This window comes from Heliangelus exortis, chromosome 3, assembly GCF_036169615.1.
Source record: "Heliangelus exortis chromosome 3, bHelExo1.hap1, whole genome shotgun sequence".
In the NCBI taxonomy this organism is placed as follows: Eukaryota; Metazoa; Chordata; class Aves; order Apodiformes; family Trochilidae; genus Heliangelus; species Heliangelus exortis.
The window spans coordinates 3012543-3034510 of NC_092424.1; the positions used below are offsets into that span (position 1 = coordinate 3012543).

General features: G+C 36.1%; 1 protein-coding gene across 3 annotated transcripts in view; it reads left to right on the forward strand.

Annotated features, from left to right (window-relative positions):
- Window positions 1–21968, forward strand: part of FAM120B (family with sequence similarity 120 member B) — a 48779-nt gene that overhangs the window by 22361 nt on the left and 4450 nt on the right. For 2 of the 3 annotated variants that reach the window (XM_071738908.1, XM_071738907.1), the window contains 4 exons: window positions 1318–1490; window positions 3930–4022; window positions 16165–16371; window positions 19409–19517. In XM_071738908.1, the coding sequence (XP_071595009.1) occupies window positions 1318–1490; window positions 3930–4022; window positions 16165–16371; window positions 19409–19517 (582 nt within the window). The remainder of the gene's footprint in view (window positions 1–1317; window positions 1491–3929; window positions 4023–16164; window positions 16372–19408; window positions 19518–21968) is intronic. The other variant, XM_071738910.1, reaches the window with a different exon arrangement.

Below are 21968 nucleotides of genomic sequence, written 5' to 3' on the forward strand. Positions count from 1 at the left end.
GAAGAAAGAAAAAAGAAAAGTGTTACCAAATGTAGCTTAATGAGTTCACATTTAAAATTCACACCTCACTTTAAGTACAGAAGCAGCAGGATTTTATGGGAGGCTCCTGTCCTTACTTGGGATTCCCAGGCAGAAGCAGCTGTCCTGTTATTTCACCTGCAGTGCTGTTTATTTTGGGGATGGACTAAGTGCAGTTGAACTGGGGAGCAATTCTGGGCAAAGTTCACACCCATCACCAGCTGGAAGATGGGGTAAATATTAAGGCTTTAGAGCCCAGGGTGAATGGTATTATAGAAAGTCTGGAAAGATCCATTTGAAGTAACTCATGGCAGTATTTTGTGTGTGTTTGCAGCAGGGTTCCTACAGTAGCCTGGGGAGTCCAGAGCATCACATAGCATTGATTTTATTCTTTCCAAACTGCTGCAGAGGAGTCAGACCAGCATTTTGTGGAGCAGATATGTGGCAAGGTGACCAGTTTGAGCATTAAACCAGTCTGGAGAAGAGGAGACTCCAAGGAGAACTTTTTGTGGCCTTCAGTACCTTAAAGGTGCTACGAGAAAGCTGGGGAAGGACTTTTAGCATCTTGGGTAGAGGTAGGACAGGGGGGAATGGAGGAGGGGAGATTGAGGCTGGATGTGAGGAAGAAGTTCTTCCCCATGAGGGTGGTGAGACCCTGGCACAGGTTGCCCAGAGAGGTGGTGGAAGCCCCATCCATCCCTGGAAGTTTTTAAGGCCAGGCTGGATGGGGCTTGGAGCAACCTGGGCTGTGGGAGGTGTCCCTGCACATGCAGGGGTTGGACCTGGATGAGCTTGAAGGTCCCTTCCAGCACTGAAAAATCTATGATTATAATATATATGATATATATGTGTGAGAATCTTTCAGGGACTCCTGGTGATTCTTGATCTTAGGGGAGAGCAGAAACAGATCTGGTTGTTTTCTCCTGAGTCCCTCTGTTAGGATGAAGCTGCCCTCCTTTAGTGCTGTGGATCCCCAGGGGAAAGGACAGGCTTGTAAGCAAACTTTTTTTCTTGCAAAGAAGGAAAGCCTGATGTCTCAAAGTTGTCTGTATTATTGTGACAACCAAATTCAGTCCTCTCAATACAATTTGTTTAAAACACAGGTCTTATTTTTTGTTTGTTTGGGTTTGGGTTTTTTTAATTATATTTTCTCCAGTGCAAAGTATTGCCAAATACATTTTATTTTCAGCTCTGTGGCCCTACCCAGTGCCAAGAGCAGATCAATTATTTCAGAGTGTGATGAAGCAGGCAAGTTCTGTCTTCTTGCTGCCAACCTAAAATCATGGATTTCTCCTTTAGGTGGAACACCTGATTTGAAAACCCTGTGGTTTGCCAAAGGACCTGATGTGGAAAAGCAACGATACAGGACATTCCTGGCATGTTTTCATCTTCAGGATGGGATGGAAGAGCTCCAAGCTCTGGAAGCACCTGCTGCAGCATTCTGCTGCTTGCTGGCTTATCTTATGACCCAGGTAACTGGGACAGTTGTTTTTTTGATTCAGCTCTCAGCCCTGATCAGTGTTGATTGACCAATAAATTGCTTCTTGCTGGCTTGTGCTGGGTTGATTTTTCTCTTTAATGGTTGATTTTTCTCTTTAATGTTTGCTCTAGGCATAGTTGATCAGAGTTGATCAAAGTTGGTAGTTGATCAAAGATAATAGCACTGTGTTGCAGTATTTTTAATTATTCCATTTGACATGTTCTGCTCAAGAAACACTTGGGATTTTAGGAGTCAGTCAGAACTCTCCCAGGATTAGGAAAAAGGCTCTTGGGTATATGAACTGAGGGGTCTCCTCTACTTTTTGGGACCTGTTTGCAAATTAAAGCTGTTTGCAAATTAAAGCTGCTCTTTTTGTGTTTCCTTTTGGAAGGCATTCCCTGAGGTGCCTGTGCAGGCAGTGCAAACAGACAGTATCAATATTTAGCCACTTCTCACTACTTTTTCACAGCATCTTGTCAATCTACTGAGTTTCAAGCCAGAACTGAGGCTATGGCTCCTCTCATTAAATTCTGAGTAGTAGTTGATCATTAAGTAGCAGTTTTGTTGTTGTTCCAAACATTTGGCAGCCAGCAGACAACCTTCATTGTATTAAAAAGCAACATTAAATACAGTATTGCTTCATTATTTAGATTCCTCTAAACATTTATTCCTCTAAATATTTCATTTATTCCTCTAAGTATTTCATTTATTTCTCTAAGTATTTAATATTTTAATATTTTGCCTGTCCTTGCCACCTTTCAAATGCTGATCTCACAGGCAGATTTTCCTTTCTGAGGATGAGAAAATGAGAATTCCTTTAATCTGAAAAGCTCTGTTGGATTTTTACTTGCTGTGAGCTGCTTTTCCTCTTTTGTTTGGCTTTTCCAGACTGCCATGTGATACATGAAAACAAGTTCTCCTTCTCTTTTCCTTTCTTTCTCCTTCTTACCTGTTTGTTCAAACTCAGGTGATGCACTGAGGAAGTAAATGTGGGAATTATAGAAAAGATCCATGCTTTTTTTCCTTTAATTTTTGGATAGCAGGTGGCAAATGGAACATTGCTTGAAGATGAAGCTCATTAAAGATAATTTCATGCCCTGCAGTTTCAGTTCAAGCTTTAAACATACTTGAAGCATTTTTCATATTTGGATATGGAATCACCATTTCATTTATTTTGCTATTTTCCCTCTTTCATTTATTGATTGTGCTCTCCTTACACCTTTCCATAGCAGGATTACTTAATTATCTGAGAAAGATTTCTTTAGTGGGATGAAGAAGAGGAGGAAAAGGTCAGAACACCTGCAGAAACATGGATTTATGGAGCCTTTATTACAGCATATTAAGAAAAGGTGGAAAAAAATGCTTGCTAGGGTTTTCAGAATTTATTATCCAATGGCTGGTGCTAAAACCAGACATGAAAAGAGGTTTTCCAGCTCCTGTTTTCAGTAAGAATTACAGCAGGGATCATGCAAAGGGCTCAGTTTGATGGAAGTTCTCATGGCAGTGCCATTTCCTCAACACCCATCCCCTTTTTTTTGTTCTTTTTCTGCCCTCTGGGTTACACTGAGTCTGTCCTGGGAACCCAGACTAGGGGATTGATTTGGATTGAGACATTTTTCATTGCTGAGTTGTTTTTTCAACTTTGGTTAGGTCTCTGATATTGTCCATCTGTTTTCTTGGGGTGTTTGAGGGTGTTGGCAGCCAGGCTTTGAGCTTGGCCATTCTGCTTCCATTTGGTTTATTGCTGAGAAAACAATTGAACTGGGGCCTAATTCTTCTCTTTCCTTTACACCTCAGTCCTTTTTTATTAGAGAGAAATTTAGAATTTCATTAGTTATTTAATCCAGTCTAAAATTGAGGGTTTTTTTCAGCAACCAGCTTACTGACCAAGCCATTTGTCTTCCTCAAACGTTATGGGTAAATATTTAATGAAAACTTCAGACACTTTTTTTTTTCTAAAGTGAGGAAAAAATTCCAGCAACCAAATATTAACTCCATAGCTAAAGTGTTGATCTGAAGAGTAATTTTCTCAGTGAGAGCACTTTTCAAATATTCCCCAAATTAAGCACAAAAATCATGAAAGAAATAAAAAAGAATAAATCTGTCTTTAAAGTTAAGGAAAAGAGTGAATGGGTATAAATATCAAACTGATGCCTCCAGAGAAAGGAGAAATTTCTCTTTCCTGTTATTAACAAACTCCAAGACAAGAGAAGAAGGGATGGGTGGGTGTTTTGTTAATTGTATGGAAATCCAGATAAATACAATATACACCTTGGGTATTCACTTCACTCAAAGTGTTTGTTCCCTTTAAGTGTTTTTCCCAGAAAATACATTTGTGGTGGTCCTAACTTCATGAGGTCATTGATTTAAGGTTAAAGTTTCAGGGTTCCTCTTCAGAGCCTCCAGGTAACAATTTTTTCATCTGTTTTAGGTCAGCAGCCTCTCTCTGGAGGACTTGGATGCATTTGTGGCACTCATTCTCTGCCTCAAAGGGAAGTCAGCTGCTCAACTGACAGGTTTGCAGGTATGGACTGGAATAATTCAGTAATAAAAAATGATCATGGTAACTCTGGAATAAATATTTTTGAGGAATATTCTTCTGCGTTAAGTTTTTTCAGCTCTAGGAACTGAGGGTCGTGGTAAATGGGCTTTTAATGTGCTGCAGTTCATGTGAATACTTGGATTTGTTAATCATATTAAGGAAAAAAGAAAAAAAAAAAAAAAAAAAGGTGGGGGGATATTTTCTAGTGGTTGCAGTCCTAGGGTGAGTGAATTATTCTCAAGTTTCTTTTGGCTTCTGGGCTTCCAAGCTGATGGGGAATTTGTGATGGTGAATCCTGTCTTGTAGCATTGCTTCATTCATTTTTCCTGAGGAGGGTTGTGTTTGGGGATAGAAGGTGTTTAAAAATCATAATATTTAGTAAAGTTTGTGGGAGAATAAACACATAAACCTAACCAAAAAAAAGCATCCTGTTCCCTAACGTGCTCCACTCTCGTGGAGACCTTTTGGATCACTCCATGCTGTGATTCTTCAGGAGTTCTTTAAAAAAAAATTATATATTCTGTGCATATCTGTTTTCTTCCCTTTCCAAGCTTGAATCCACAAGTGTTGCACTTGTCATTGAGAGGATCATTATTTTATCAAGGGCAAGAGGATCATTATTTTACTGTTTTGGCAGTGGTTGAGGAAAAAGATAACAGGAGCCAAGCATAGGCAGGGAGCACTGAAGCAATTTGTTTGTAGGTGCACTAACTGCACTATTGTATAAATTTCTAAAGTAATTTCTAAAGTAATTTCTAAAGTGCTTGGAAGTTTATTCTGCTTAAATTAGGTTTCTTTGTGTGATTCAGTTGTGCTTCTATGAGATGAGAAATCTGAGTGTGGCATCCAAACACATGGAACTCACCAACATGTCCAGCAGCCACTCTCCTCATTCAAAATTGTTCACAAATTTTTGCAGCTTGCCCACAAAGCCCATGACAGGTCAGATGTTGTCTCTTTCTCCACTCTTGACATAAAAATCCATGGAAAATGAACCCTGGAGCCACTGTGGACACCATGGGGCTGCCTTAGGGATGCTGATGCCAGGTACTCCTCCAAGTTGCATCCCACTGTGCCTGTGTCAGCACTTCATTCACTGCCTGTTATGCCTTTCATGTGCTAAAAAACAGCAAAAAATTCATATAATAAAATAGAAATGGTTCTCTCAGGGGTGTTCTGTACAGCACTGCCTTTTCTTACTCTACTGAAATCCCCCCTTGGTGCCTTTGGTGGATGCTTGAGGCAGAAAAAATCCCTCTGCAGAAAATAGGGAGGAAAGATCTGGGCTCTCTGAGGCTGTGAGTAGGTAAATTTCAAAACTTTCCTCTTTTGGCCTTCAAATTAACCTTCCTTCCTCTGTTTTGGTGTCCTGGATCTCCCAGTGGAAAATAATTGCTGTTTCTCAGCTTGTTATGTATCTCTGACTTGCCAAGCTATAGCAAGAGAGGATGTTCTGTTGGATTAATTGCCATTAAAAATACTTTTTTTGGTTTTTTTTTCTTCATATATAAGCCACCTGTAATTTTGTGGTAGCTCTAGGATCAATTTGAAGACTCACATGAGGTTAAACTCACAGGTTATTCACTCTTGCTCACAGGAAGAGTAAAAAATGGTTTGTTTCTTGTTCTTGTGCTTCTGAAATGTGCTGTGTAGGTCAGCTTGGTGTCCTGTGAATTTTCTCTTGGAAGGACAGGAGAGTATAATAGAATATCCTCTATAAATGAAAATAATGGTCAATAAAGCAAGCTTTCTGAGCACTGTAATTGAAAAATCTCATTTTCAAGCTTCCATCCCAGAATAGCTCAAACTGCTCTGTTTATTTAGTGGCTTTACAAAACTGAGTTACACTGTCAAGGGGTTTTAAGAATAATGTGAAAGGAAAATGTAAATAGTTCCTGTTCTCCTGACAGGATGAAGAGAACTTTTCAGCTTTCACTTTCCAATCTGCTTTCTGCTATGGTCTCCATATTTCATAGTTAATGAGATCCATAAACACCCAAAATTATGAAACAGAAACATCCATGGTTTGAATAAAGTGGGGTTAAAGCCATAAAAATACAGCTTATTTCATGCTGAAAGAAAGCAGGCTGGGGACATAAAACTGAAATGCCCATGAAATAGTCTCTGAGAATAACAGAATGTTTATACATGAAGATTTGATTATTTTTCAAGGTTTCAAAACACCAAAATATGCACATGACAGAGGAGATTATTTTATATGTTGTTTTTTCTCCCAATTATTTTTTTTTTTCTTAGCTGTCACCCTCCTTATATGGTAGATTAAAACCCTGCTTTGCCCAAGCCTCCTGTAGAGCTTGTACATAAGGTCAGAATTAAATTTTGGACCCCAGGTTGCCTATTTCCCTTCTTTCTATTTTCATCTGGTGTGTGGGTTTGGCAAAAACCCAGAGGGCCATCAGTTTAACTTGGAGGCCATTCTGGAGAAAAAGAGGCATCAGCAATCATGTTGGCAGTCTTGGTTTTTATATTGGTTTTTTTTTACAAGTAAATTATCTTTCACCTGTAATGCATAAAAACACTGCCCAAACAGGACAGGCCATAGTGACCTATAAACTCAAATGCTTTTTTTTTTTTTTTTTTTTCTTCCTAAGATTTCTCTAAATATGTGAAAATAAGGAAAATTAGCATGGGAGTTGTGAAGCAAACCTTTTCCAAAAGTTGTGGCCAAAGGTGAGATGGGAAAAATTGGTTAAAAATCAAATACACCTGGAGAGGAATAGATGAAACTGGGGTCCTGTTCAAAGCTCTGGAAAAGGGAACTGGATGGTAGGAAATGTGACCTCAAAGTTAGCAGCAGATGCATGAGGGGACACACACATCACTGCTAGAATTTTGGGCATTTGCAGGGTTTTTAGAGCTTTGCCATGAAATATCAGAAAATCTGCTTGGGAGTGGTTTGTGGCACCTGGAGAAGGAACAGGGTGGCTGTGTATGAGGTCTGAGAAAGTCAGCTGGAGTGTATTTCTTCCATTTTTCAAGTGTTTTCTGTTATTTAAGTTGGATTAATGACATGAAATGAGCACAGGCATTTTAGGTGCTAAATGATAAGCTCTGGAGAGTCTTGGCAATTTGATTGAGCTTTCACTGAATACCTTTTAAGTATCACTTAATTATAAATTTGAATAATTTAATATATAAATATTTAATATTAATACTAAAATATTTAACATTATACATTATTAATATATAATAATTCAATATATAGATTTTTAATAATAATTTAAAAAATAATTAACCAGTTTGTCAGGCAGAAGTAGCTGTAGCAAGAATGGTAGTTGCAGGGAACCTTCAACTATTTTCCCTTGCACAGTGTCAGGGAAGCAGAATTCCCTTGGTAATACCATTAGGCCAATATCAAACAACACATTTTCCTCTGAATAATCTCCTGGGGGATATTTAGCCCCATGGATGCAGACAAGCAGCATAGTTTAGAGTCTGTGGGTATCTTGGTCAGGCTCTCACAAATTTCAGTAGGGTATTGCTGATCTTTTCTGTATTTTTAAACTCTGTTGGTTTTTTTGTTTTTTTTTCTCCTTTGCCAGGCAGACAGAAAAGCATAAATAATACCCAGATTCTGAACATTCCAGAATTTCAATCTTCTGACCTATTTGGCAAGCCAAGTGACATTTGTCAGCACCATTAGATCTGATACTTTTCAGACAGACTCCAAGAAGGCTTTGTGAGCTATCTGTATTTTTCAGAATGTAATTCTTTTTCTAAAAATCCTCTCTCCCCCAGGGAGTTTATGTTTATTGTGTGTTTCCTCATAAATATTTGCTGCAAGTCTCCTTGGATTCAGGGAAACACAAAATATGAGTAAGAATATTGTAAAGATCCCATGGATAAACCTCTCTTACATCCTTGGGATCTGCTTCTGGGATATCCATGGGTATTACCCAGAGAAGTGGAATTTGAGAGCACTCATTCCCAAATGATTTACTCAATCAGGGCTTTAGATTCCCACTAAATTTGCATCTGTCAAAACTGGTTTTAAAATGATGGGAGAGGTTGTGACTGGCAGGGGAGAAAGCCTGAGGGGCACTGGGGTCTTTTACTGATCCTGATCAGTAAAAAAAAAATAAAATCCTGGGGTCTTTTACTGATTTTGCAGCCCCAAATCCTCCTCTGCTGATTTGCTCAGTGTTCTGGGCTAATCTGGAACAAAAATCAGGAGGATGGGATGTGCCTGGAAGCTGAGATTGGACCAGGACCTGTTCAGCATCAGAAATAAAACTTGCCTCTTGTTTCCTCAGATGGTCTTAAATGAATTAATCCAAACAGAAAAGCTGAGCTAGTTTGGGTAGGAAACTTTTGAAAAAAAGTTACATGAATAATCAAGAGAAAGTAGCATCAAATGAAGCAGCTGATATTAAATATATTAAGGCTGAATGTATCAGGTCTTCCATACTCTACTTTTTTTTTTAATAACTGTATTTTGGCCCTTGTGGTTCAGGTTCTATTTATTTTCTCCAAGGACTTGGAAGTGGTGGGTATGGTTTCCCCATGCTGAGGGAAGCCTTGAATTTGTTTGGGAATACTGTAGGATCTCAGGAGCTGAACTTGGTCACTTCACATTTTTTTTTTTTGGAAGTCCCATTTTGAAACCTGTTGCTGTTTCCATAATCTGAAGTTCAGAAGAATTCAAAATTTTCTTGGTCATGTTGCAGGGACAATTGCCTTTATCTTTACTGCTGTTGGTTCATAAATATATTAAAAAAAATATATATATATATATATTTAAAAAATAATAATAATACTCAGCTTCCAGAAGAGAGATTTTTTCTGGGATGCTCTTCCCCATTTTCTTCTTTACCAAACTGGGTATACTTATTAGTATTATTATCTGCTTCCCTCAGCATTTTTTACATTTTATATAAGCTCAGGAATCAGGACCTCTGCTGTGGATTCCACTGATAGATGGAAATGAAAAGACATTCAGATCCTTGCCAAATCTGAAATTAAGTATGGATTTATTTTAGGAAGGGCAGCTGATGCCCACCTAGGTACCATTTCCTCTGTGGCAATGGTTTCCTCTTTACTTTCTGTGGCCAGGATGCAAAAATACATCTTTACAGACAATATTTCTGTGCTGGGACTGAAGTTCCTACTAAAGCCCTCGAGGGCTTTACTGCTGAATTTAATAAAAGTAGAGCTATGCCAACACACTTTTGAAGAACCATTACTGAGCCTTCTCAGTGTTATCTACTTTTTAAAAAAAATTGTACAATTCTGTGTTGTATTTGTACAGTACAAGAGGGGCAGACTTCAGGCTGGCAGCAATGGCAAGTAATATTTTTCAGTGGTTCTGCAGGAAGTTTATTTTGGCACAGCACCTCGTGCCAGAGAAAAAAGCAAGTTACCTTTTGTTTTAAAATTGTTTCCTGAGGCAGGAATGGCAGTGAGTGAAGTGCTGAGATCCCAAAGTTTGGCTTTCTTTGCATCTTAAACAGATTTCCTCTCCATATTAAGCACACCTTTAAAAAATGGCCAAGTCTCCCATAAACTGGTCCCCTGTAAGTGCTGAGATCCCAAAGTTTGGCTTTCTTTGCATCTTAAACAGAATTCCTCTCCATATTAAGCACACCTTTAAAAATTGGCCAAGTCTCCCATAAACTGGTCCCCAGTTTGGATCCAGAAGTGCTGAGATCCCAAAGTTTGGCTTTCTTTGCATCTTAAACAGATTTCCTCTCCATATTAAGCACACCTTTAAAAATTGGCCAAGTCTCCCATAAACTGGTCCCCTGTAAGTGCTGAGATCCCAAAGTTTGGCTTTCTTTGCATCTTAAACAGATTTCCTCTCCATATTAAGCACACCTTTAAAAATTGGCCAAGTCTCCCATAAACTGGTCCCCAGTTTGGATCCAGAAGTGCTGAGATCCCAAAGTTTGGCTTTCTTTGCATCTTAAACAGAATTCCTCTCCATATTAAGCACACCTTTAAAAAATGGCCAAGTCTCCCATAAACTGGTCCCCTGTAAGTGCTGAGATCCCAAAGTTTGGCTTTCTTTGCATCTTAAACAGATTTCCTCTCCATATTAAGCACACCTTTAAAAATTGGCCAAACCTCCCATTAAGTGGTCCCCAGTTTGGATCCAGTTTGCTCTGACATAGCCCTGATCTAAAGAAATGTGGAAGATTCCATCTGAGCAGTGTTATTCCCTTTAAAACCTTTCCTTGGGGTCAGTTCTTGAGGAGCTCAGAGAAACATCTTTGTACAGCAGCTCTGTGCACCCAGCACATCTTCATCTAAACAGCAGTTTAAGGTTGATCTTCTGGTGCCAAAAAGCAGCAGCTTTTAGGCCACGTTTGGCAGTTTCCCAATTAAAAAGAAATTGGTGTTCTGGAAGTTGATGCTCCAGGAGGAGCTTAACTACAAATCAGTTCCTGGCAGTGATTTTGGAGATCAGCTCAGGCCTTGATTCATGGTTTGATTTTTCTTGGAGCTGGGGAAGGTCATGGAATAGAGAAATAGAGAATAGAGAAATAGAGAATAGAGAATAGAGAAATAGAGAATAGAGAATTAGAGGTCATGGAATAGAGAAATTCTCTTCTTCCTCAGCCTGTGGATTTAACACCTGGAAAATTCCTTTAGCCAGACCTGTTTACTTTGGACCATATCCCTTCAAAAGGTGAACTTTAGTATCAACAATCTTATTGTTCAGCTGTTTGCAATACAAAGAAACCCTGAAACCCAAAAAAAAAAAAACCCCAAAATCCACTACAAAACCTATATTGCACTGGCAAACAGTATTTGTTCTGGAATTCTCTATTTTAACCATTTTGGCTTAATGTAAGTTTTTTTTTGAAGAGCTTGTAGACCAGAATTTACATTAGTAAAAGTTGTCATCATGTTTCTGGAAGCTTCAGCCATAGTAAATTTTTTCCTACTGCAGTTCTGCTGAAGTTTGCTGAGCCTTCTGTTGGTTTCAGTGAGAAATAGATCAGGAATAGAGACTCAAAACGAATCCAGATCAGGAATAGAGACTCAAAACAAATCCAGGTAACCCTGAAACCCAAAAAAAAACAACCCCAAAACCTATATTGCACTGGCAAACAGTATTTGTTCTCCTGGAATTCTCTATTTTAACCATTTTGGCTTAATGTAAGGTTTTTTTTAAGAGCTTATAGACCAGAATTTACATTAGTAAAAGTTGTCATCATGTTTCTGGAAGCTTCAGCCATAGTAAATTTTTTCCTACTGCAGTTCTGCTGAAGTTTGCTGAGCCTTCTGTTGGTTTCAGTGGGAAATAGATCAGGAATAGAGACTCAAAACGAATCCATATCAGGAACAGAGACTCAAAACAAATCCAGGTAACCCTGAAACCCAAAAAAAAAAAACCCAAAATCCACTACAAAACCTATATTGCACTGGCAAACAGTATTTGTTCTCCTGGAATTCTCTATTTTAACCATTTTGGCTTAATGTAAGTTTTTTTTTTAAGAGCTTGTAGACCAGAATTTACATCAGTAAAAGTTGTCATCATGTTTCTGGAAGCTTCAGCCATAGTAAATTTTTTCCTACTGCAGTTCTGCTGAAGTTTGCTGAGCCTTCTGTTGGTTTCAGTGGGAAATAGATCAGGAATAGAGACTCAAAACAGCTCCAGGTAAGGAAAAACCAGAGAATCACAAAATGTTAGAGGTTGGAAGGGACCTCAAAGGATCCTTGAGTCCAACCCCCTGCCAGAACAGGGTCACCCAGGGCAGGGGACACATCCAAGGGGGGTTTGGATGTTTCCAGAGATGGAGACTCCCCTGGGCAGCCTGGGCCAGTGTTCATGGAATCTTAGAATCCATAGGATTTGTCATACATCAGGACAATTAAATAGATCTTCATCATCTCCTCTGACACTGGGAAAAAAAACCAACCAAACAGTTTTTGAAGTCTGGCTGATGGGACATTTTTAGCAGCAAACTCCCACCTATTAAAATTCCTTTGTGGCCCAAGTGATGTCTTAATCCAGGGCAACCATTTCTCAGCAGACTGCAAAAAAAAAAAAAAAATAAAACCTCTACAAGGTAGCCCAGCAGCACTTGGCCACCTCCCCACCCAACTTGGCCAACATATTCTAGGGCTGTGAGAGGACAAACCCTGGTAGCCAAGGTAGCCAAGAACATCCTGCCAAGGATGTGTTGCTGGCCAAATTTTTACTCTTCAAACTTTGTCCAAGCAAAGGGGGAGGGCTGGGGTAAGGAAGTAGCTCAGGAGTGTGGTCAGGCTGCAGGTAAGAGCAAATGAAAGCCCTGATTTTAAAGATGTGGGTGAAGGAGCTGAGCATCGTGGAGAAAACCACAAAAATATCAAGTGAGAGAGCAAGGGAGTGGAAGAAGTTTGATTTTTGAAGTGGAAAGTTACTGGAATTAAGAGAGGGATGTGACCTCCTGTGTGGTTTTTAATATTTTTTTCCGTGTCCCCTAATAACTTGGGAATCTGTTGGGTAATTCCAAGCACATCTGACAGAGATGTAGGAGTCTGAGAGAAATAAGTTGCTGATGTTTAAGTTTGGTGAGGAGGGGAAGGCACTCAGAAGTGCCCCAGAGAAGGATGTTTTAGTGGGACATCACATTATCAGGGCATCCATGTGAGAGGGAGAGATTCCTACAGGCATGGGAAAAGATTTCCAATAATTCTTGAAGCATTTCAGATGTCAGTGACACAGCACACACAGGAGCCCAGAAATTCCTGGAGCAGATTTTTCCCCCCATCAGGGACAAATTTTATTAGTTGGAAGGCAGATGGCAATGCCAATATTTCCTCTTCTCACAATTCCACAGCATTTAATTAAAGTTAAAAAAAACCAAAAAAACCAAAACAAAAAACCAGGAAAAAAGAAAAAGGAAAGAAAATGTGGTCTTAAGAGTTTTCATAACACTAAACAAAATTTATTTTCCTCCCAAATAAATGCAATATTATCAATATAAGGGAGGGATGAGGAGGTTCAAAAATAAGTGTCACCAAACCCATGAGCATGTAATTAATACAGGAAAAAATTAAATCCTAATTAATCCATTCACTTTGATAGAAAGGACGTGGCTGGGCCACAGTCAGGTGTTTAGCCTGATAACTATAAATCAAAATTTAAATGAATCTTATGTCACATATGTTCTGAACTGTCATTAGCCCAGTAATCATTTAGCTCAGAATTAAGCAATTGTGGCTAAAATAGGAAAAGTTATGTTGTTTTAATCTTTTTTTTTTTTTGCAGGTGCTGGTGTGTTTTCCATTACAACTCTGTGTACAAAGCTGAAATGGCTGAACTTTTAAACTAGTGATATTTACCATCACAGAAATGTCATTTCTGCTATTGTTGTAGAGAGATTAAGAGCTCTGATAAAGGCTGATATTTTTGAAAATGTAACAAGGAATGAGAAGCAATCATTTTGGAAATAAGGAGATTTTTATCTGGTTGCAGGTTGGGTAGCAGTAGCATTTTGTGTGACTTTTTTGTCAGGTGCTTCAAGGTAAAAGCAGTTTTAAAGCTTTTTTTTTTTTTTTTTTTTATGTTGACATCACTGGACTTTTTGGTTTAATGTAAATAACCCTGAGCCACACCATTCCACAGCCAGCTCCTGAGAAAACCCAGTAAATAAACTTCAGGAGACATAGAAACACCCCACAATTGGGATGTTTAGTGCTAAATATTTACTCCAGAGCCTTAGAAGTGTTTGAAAACTGGTTTTTCTCCTTTCTGCTGCAGCTGCCACCCTCCTGGACTCTCTTCTCCATCCCTTTTGCCTTTGCCCCCCCCTTGTTTAAGCAGGAAGAGCTTCATTAAAGCCCTAATCTTTAATCAGAATAAACTTGAGTCTTGTTTTCAAAATCCTGGGGCCCCTCTCCCCCCTCAGTTGGCCAGGTCAAAGCAATTTTGGGAGCCAAATTTTGTTTGAAGCTGACTGATAGCCAGGATCCATGCTCCTGCACCATCATATCTTGGGAATCTTGATCCCTAATTTTACAATTTGCTCAGGAGCAGAGCAGAAAGCTCCAGTGCATGGGATTTTTGGCAGCTCCCACCAACTCTCACTGGGAATTTATCCTCCTGGTTGAAGGCAGGAAAATGTGGGATTGAAGAAAGGATCCTGTCTTTTGGTTGGAATAATTTTATTTTTTTTTTAAGTGATGCTTGCCATGGCAAGGAGTTGAACTTCAGGGATGTTGCCACCAGCTTTAATGGCTTTATTTTTGGCACAAAATGTGCTTCACCTCTCCCAGACTGCTTTAATGCCACATTTATTGCTCAGGCATTAATTGCCTGTGGTTAAATAATTGATGATTTTAAGATCCAGGTGGGTTTGGAGGGGAGGGGAGAAGTTGGGTACTGACAATATACAAATGGGTCTGGAAAAAAAAGTTAGATGAGGGATGTGCTCAGGTTTTGATCACCAGCAGTTTATTGCTTGGGTCCAATTTCTTTGATTTTTATTTATTGATCTTTAGTTGATTAAGTTGAGCAAATGCTGAGCTGTCCTTGAGCTTTCCTTTTAATAACAGAAGCAGGTATCCTGAGGCTGGGGAAAATGCCTGGTGTAATTTTTATTTAGTTATTATTTATTTTTAGATTTATAGAACAAAATGTTAGCCATAGCCATATCTGCTGTGTGCAGCTCAGCCACAGGAAGAAGCCAGTAGATTAGGAAATAAAATAAATACATAATAATGAATAAATAAAAAATTCTTACTGCAATTAGTAGTTGTAGTAATATAACTACATATAACAATTACTAATTGCTAAATAACAATTACTAATAATTTGTGTTAGTAGCAATTACTATTATTACCAATTACTAATAAGAAATTACTAATACAGACTTTTTTCACTGAAATGAAAGAGCACTGAGATGACTGCAAAGCAGAGCCAGTAGCAAATTGTCAAATTATTATTGTAGTTTTACTTTTTTCCTTTGTTTTTAGAGATTAGGATGTGAGGTGGCTTTGCTGGGGGGCACAGTTCTGCTGCCATCTGGCTTGTTCAATACTTGCCCTCACATCTCAAATGTAGAACATCCTCATCCTTTTGACAGAGTTTGAACCCTCTCAACTCCATAGAATGGTGAAGGAGTTGTGATTTTTTTTTTTTTAGGAAATAGCTTGTGCATCTTGCAGAGTGCATTGCATAAAGTTGGTGCCTCTATATATAAAAAAAAAATCACCTGTGAATCCACAAAAAAAGAGGCTGGGTGGGCTAATAGGATTTCCTTAAAATACCATTAAAGTATTTTTTATTGTTATTTAATTAGATCTAATTTGAGCTGGAATTTTGCATTCCATCTGGATCCATTTTTAATTCCTGTGAGTAGAAACTCTTGAGCAGGGTGTGCAGAAAGTTTGCAACCTGCTCCTAGGAGCATCATTTTTATTCCATCATTTTTGTTCCCAGTTCATGGTTTGCACTCTTTTTTGGGGGGAAGTGCTAAAACTTAAGAAGCAGTAGAGAGAGCAGCTGATTATTTTCTATTTCCACTTCCATTTGGAACAGCTCTGTCCCCCAAACTTGAGTGGGATGCTTTATTTTTTTAATCAAACTTCACTTCTTTCACTTTATTGAGTAAAACTACAGAATCCTTTGATTCCACTGAGCAGCAGCAGATACCAGTGGCACAGTTTGGGGCCTCTCCAACTTCTTCTGCTCCTCAGCTGCTTTCGTGAAGACACTGATTTCCTGATTTTAAGCCCTGTTTTTATTGGTTTTGCTGGGTTTCTGTGTGTTCACAGCTTGCACAAGTGGACTCCAGAGCTGAGCACCATTTTTATTCCATCATTTATGTTCCCAGTTCATGGTTTGCACTCTTTTTTGGGGGGAAGTGCTAAAACTTAAGAAGCAGCAGAGAGAGCAGCTGATTATTTTGTATTTCCACTTCCATTTGGAACAGCTCTGTCCCCCAAACTTGAGTGGGATGCTTTATTTTTTTAATCAAACTTCACTTCTTTCACTTTATTGAGTAAAACTACCGAATCCTTTGATTCCACTGAGCAGCAGCAGATACCAGTGGCACAGTTTGGGGCCTCTCCAACTTCTTCTGCTCCTCAGCTGCTTTCGTGAAGACACTGATTTCCTGATTTTAAGCCCTGTTTTTATTGGTTTTGCTGGGTTTCTGTGTGTTCACAGCTTGCACAAGTGGACTCCAGAGCTGTGCACCTTGGTGCTGTCCTCATCCGTGGCCTTACAACCTTGCTCATGGCCAACAGTGCCTCTGGGTTTCCCTTCAGGATGGAGGATCTGATGCCTTGGCAAGTGTTTGATGGAAAACTCTTCCAACAAAAATACCAACAGGCACATCGAGGCTGCTCTCTGGAAGAGCTTCTGGAAGGCAATGTGAGTAATCATGAGCTCTCAGGCTCTTCTGTATTCTTTGAGAAACAAACCTGTCCTCCTTTGTTGGTTTAATACTTATTTTAATACAGTTTAATACTCTGGTGCCCCTTCTTTGTCTCTTTCCTCCCTTCTTTATTCCTTTCACATCCACTCTGCCAAAAAAATAGAAGTACTGAGACTATAATTTTACTTTTAATACAGTTTAATACTCTGGTGCCCTTTCTTTGTCTCTTTCCTCTCTTCTTTATTCCTTTCACATCCACTCTGCCAAAAAAAAGGAAGTACTGAGACTGTAATTTTATTTTTCTTTTGTTGCCATTCTTCAGAAAATAGCATAAAGAAGTGTTAAAGTGGTTCTCAGTTTCAAAAAATGAAAATGCCTTTAATGATTTTCTAGTAGATATTAATGAGATTTTTTTTTTTCCTTGAAAATCTGAAGCAGCTTATTATGAGTGTCTTTAAAGGAGCACAGTGGGTCAAATTTTTGAAGTTTTTGAGTGATATTTTTAAAGCCACTGAAGAAACTGAAGTTTTGAGATGAAGGTTTATTGAATTCAAAGAGGAACTGAACACAGGGGAAGGGAAAATATCTTGGAATTTTTTCAGAATCTCACCAGGTACCTTCCTGTAGCTCTGCAGCACTCACTCACCTCTCACTCCCACTTTTTAGAAGCTGGAGATTTCTATGATTTCCATGCAGTGTTAAAAAAAAATCCCTGTATGACTTAAAACACCTTTTCCCAAGCAAGGAGAGGGAGATGGAAGCAGAGTGTGGCTGGGAATGGGTTATTCCATCTTATCCAGGGAGCTCCTGGATATCCAGCCTGGAGCTCCCCATGGGGTTGTTGTGGCCAAATAGTCCAGCCCTGTGAGTTCTTAGAGTAGTTTAAATACCTTTTTCTTTTTTAGGGACAATTTTATGTTACATATATGGCAGAAAGAGCTCCCAGAGTAATAAACCAAGCTCCCAGGCAAGAATCTGGTTTGGGGAGAGCTTTTTCCTGCTGTTAGTTCAACTTTAATAAATAAAATTGATGCTTTAATAAGTAAAACTGACAGAGCTTAATGTACTGCTGGAAGCCAAGATCTCTCAGCAAGTTTTTGTGAACAATTTGCCCTCAAGCACCAGAAATCTGATCTGATGGTGGCAACAGCATTGTGTTCAGAAAAAAAAATAATAAATATGTTCTACATGGGATTGTTTTGGTATAGAAAATATAAGAGGAAAAAAGTTACTCCTTTTGGTGTCTCCTGACATCCCTTCTTTATGATCTGGACAGGCACAGTCAGGAGATCTTGGAATCAAGATGGTTTTGATGATGATGATGATGATGATGATGATGATGATGATGATGATGATGATGAAGATGGCTTAAATACAGCTAATGGCTTTATGAAAATCACTGAAAATCACACTAAAATTTCAATATTGGTTAAATAGTTACCTGTGTACCAGAAACTGGCAGTGGTTTAGGGCTTGCTTTGCACAACCTTTTTCTTTTTTTCTTTTTCTTTTTCTTGTACCAAAAGAAGAAAATGTATAAATGTTCTGTTGAGGTATTTGTGGGTTTTTTGTGTAGCTCAGTTCTTTGCAGCCCTGGCAGCTGTTAAAATTTTTTTTAAAAAATGAAAGCTTTTGATAAGAATAAAAAAATAGAACCATCTTGCTTTTTTTTAAAAGATCTTCTGAGCTCCTATTAAGCCAGTTCTGTTTTTCATGACAGTAATGATGTTGGTTTGTTCAGCCACACAGAAAATTATATATAATAATCTCATAAAGCAGTGAGGCAATGATATTATCACTTTATTACCCTTTTTTATTGTGCTTCCCACTAATGAGGATGCTCACGATCAGTTTTTTTTTCTTTGTTTTTAATTAAAACCAAATTCCCCAACGGGGTCAGCAGAAGTGATCTGGTTTGTCCTTTTTTGATCAGGCCTTTCTCTTTAATTCCACCCATTTCTCTTTGATTTAAATCCACCCATTTCTCTTATTTAATTCCACCCATTTCTCTTTAATTCCACCCATTTCTCTTATTTAATTCCACCCATTTCTCTATGATTTAATTCCACCCATTTCTCTTTAAATCCACCCATTTCTCTTTGATTTAATTCCACCCATTTCTCTTTAATTCCACCCATTTCTCTTTGATTTAATTCCACCCATTTCTCTTTAATTCCACCCATTTCTCTTATTTAATTCCACCCATTTCTCTTATTTAATTCCACCCATTTCTCTTTGATCTAATTCCACCCATTTCTCTATGATTTAATTCCACCCATTTCTCTTTAATTCCACCCATTTCTCTTATTTAATTCCACCCATTTCTCTTTGATCTAATTCCACCCATTTCTCTTTGATTTAATTCCACCCATTTCTCTTTAATTCCACCCATTTCTCTTAATTCCACCCATTTCTCTTATGTAATTCCACCCATTTCTCTATGATTTAATTTCACCCATTTCTCTTTAATTCCACCCATTTCTCTTATTTAAATCCACCCATTTCTCTTATTTAATTCCACCCATTTCTCTATGATTTAATTCCACCCATTTCTCTTTGATTCCACCCATTTCTCTTTAGGCCTGGCTATAATTCAACACTCAGGAGTTGGATAAATTATCATTTAACAGCCAAATGAAGTTTTATTGTTGTGTTTTTTGTTTCTAACTTATGAGATTAAGAAACTTTGATTTTCAGTGGTCCAGGAGCCCATCAGTCCTAACCTGGAGCTTTTTCTCCTCTCTGCCTGAGGTGCTGGAAATCCAGTTCAGCCAGGCAGGGGTGCAAGGGAACAGGACAGGAAAGCAGGGACTGACAGATGGGAAAAAAAAAAAACCAGAGAGGAAAAAAAAAAAAAATTCACTGAAAAAAAGGGGAAAAACTTCCTCTGCACCCCTGCTCAGCCCTCCAAGGATCCACCTTAAAATCATGGAATCGTATGAAAAGTTGGAATTTTGTTTCCTTAAAAAAAAATTCGAAGCAGCAGAACACTGATTTTTTTAACCTGATTTCATGATTTTTACTGTTCTGCAGGAGGCTTTGTATTCTCCCTTCCAGAAGCTGAAGTCTTTCATTTCCAAGGCTTGCCTGGCAAAAAAAAGAATCATCCAGAGCAGCCCAAGAAGGAATGGATCCACCCCAGGTTGGCTCTGTGTTCATTTCCTCTGTAAAATCAATTTATTGATGAGCTCGATTTATTTCGACAGCAGCAGCATTCACAGAGACACCCATAAAAATAAATAATTTTAAGGTTTTTCTCCCTAAAACCAAGGGGGAGAGCTAAAAAAATATTTCCTGTTTTTTAGGAATTGATGTGCTTTTGGTTACCCAGTTTTGGAGGAAATAATAATTCCATCTAGCTGTGTGGTTTGGGAAATTAAATAAATAAGGAAATAAAATGTCATTCACTGACAGGAACATCAGTGCTGCTTATTCAGTAATTTATTTTTATATAATAATTTAGTTTTATAGGAGCAATTAGGTCACTCAAGAGTTTTATCCTTCCTTTCCCCCAGGGCAGGTGTTTTAACATTAGGTGAAGGTCTGAGTGAGAAAACTCCTTATTATATATACTATATATTATATATTTTTATATATATATTATTATATATACTATATATTAATATATATTGTTATATATTTATATATTATTCATATATTATTTTTATATTAATATAAAATATATTAAAATATATAGTAATATATTAATATATAATATATACTATATAATAATATATAGTAATATATTAAAATGTCTATTTATACTATTTTCTATTACTTATATATGTTATATATAATTTTATATATATAATATATATACTATTATATATATAATATATATAATAAAATATATATTATATATATTATATATATAATAATATATATAAGATATATAATATTATATATTATATATAGTGTATATTATATATGGTGTATTATATACATAATATATAATATATAATATATAATATATAATATATAATATATAATATATAATATATAATATATAATATATAATATATAATATATAATATATAATATATAACATAATATATAATATATAGCATATTATATATTATTTATATGTTATGTTTTATATATTTTATACATTTTATATGTTATATATTATATATAATACATTGTTTTATAATATGTTTAATATATAGTATAAACTATATATAATGTAAAATATATAATATATAATATATAACATATAATATATATATTGATATAGTTCAAAATACCAGAAGGCTTTTGGACAGCCTGGAGAAGGGTTTTGGTTTTTTTTGCCTGAGACCTTACATTTTTTTCCCCCCAACTTTGTGGCTCATCTTAGTAAAGATATTTTTCAGTAAAGATATTTTTTTTCCCCACCTGATCTGCCTGACTTTCAGGGGAAAAAAAATATCTAAAAGGTTCCCAGCACCCTTCTTAGATCAGCCTCAGTACTGAGGCTTTGAAATAATTCCCACTGAGTCTCAGTGTTGATGCTGGTGTTATTTTTATTCCCTCCTTAATACCTGATCAATTAAAATATCTCTGAGGATAAAAACCACCCCTTCAAAATTTCTTGAGCAAATCACACCAGATAGAATTTTAGATAGATAGATAGATAGATAGATAGATATCTATATCTATATATCTATATCTATCTATCTATATACTCTATATGTATCTATATATATCTATTCTATCTATATATCTATATATAAATATATATAGATATATATTATATATAATATAAAATATATTTATTGTATAAAAATATAATATATATAAATATTATGTATATTTATATAAATTATTATATAAGAATATATTATATATTCTATATATATCTATATATATATCTCTATATAGATATTTTATATATATTATATAATATATATAAAATTTATATTTATAAAATATATATTTATATATATTTATATATATAATATATACATCAACCAATATATACATTAAATACATCAAGCAATACATGCTATTCTATATATGTATTATATATAAATATATAGATATTTGATATATATTATATATAACATATATTATATATATGTTATATATATTATATATTATATACACATATTAATTATATATATGTATTTATTTATATTACATATAATATATATATGTTATATATATTATATATTGTATATATAACATACAATTGTATATATTTATATATAAATATATATAATATATAATTAATAATTATAATTATATATAATTATATATAAAAATAAATAAATATAAAAATTATAAATATAAAAATTATAAATATAAAGATATATATTTTAATTATAATTATAAATATATATAATTATAATATATAATTGTATATATAATATACAATTCTATATATATGTAAATATATATAATATATATAATTAGTATATATACAATATATAATATATAGAACATATATAAATACATATATATAAAATTAATGTGTATATAATATATAATATATATAACATGTATATATTATATATATAAATACATATATATAATATATATACAATATCTATATATATAATATATATAATATATATATAGAACAGCATGTATTGCTTGATGTATTTAACCATTT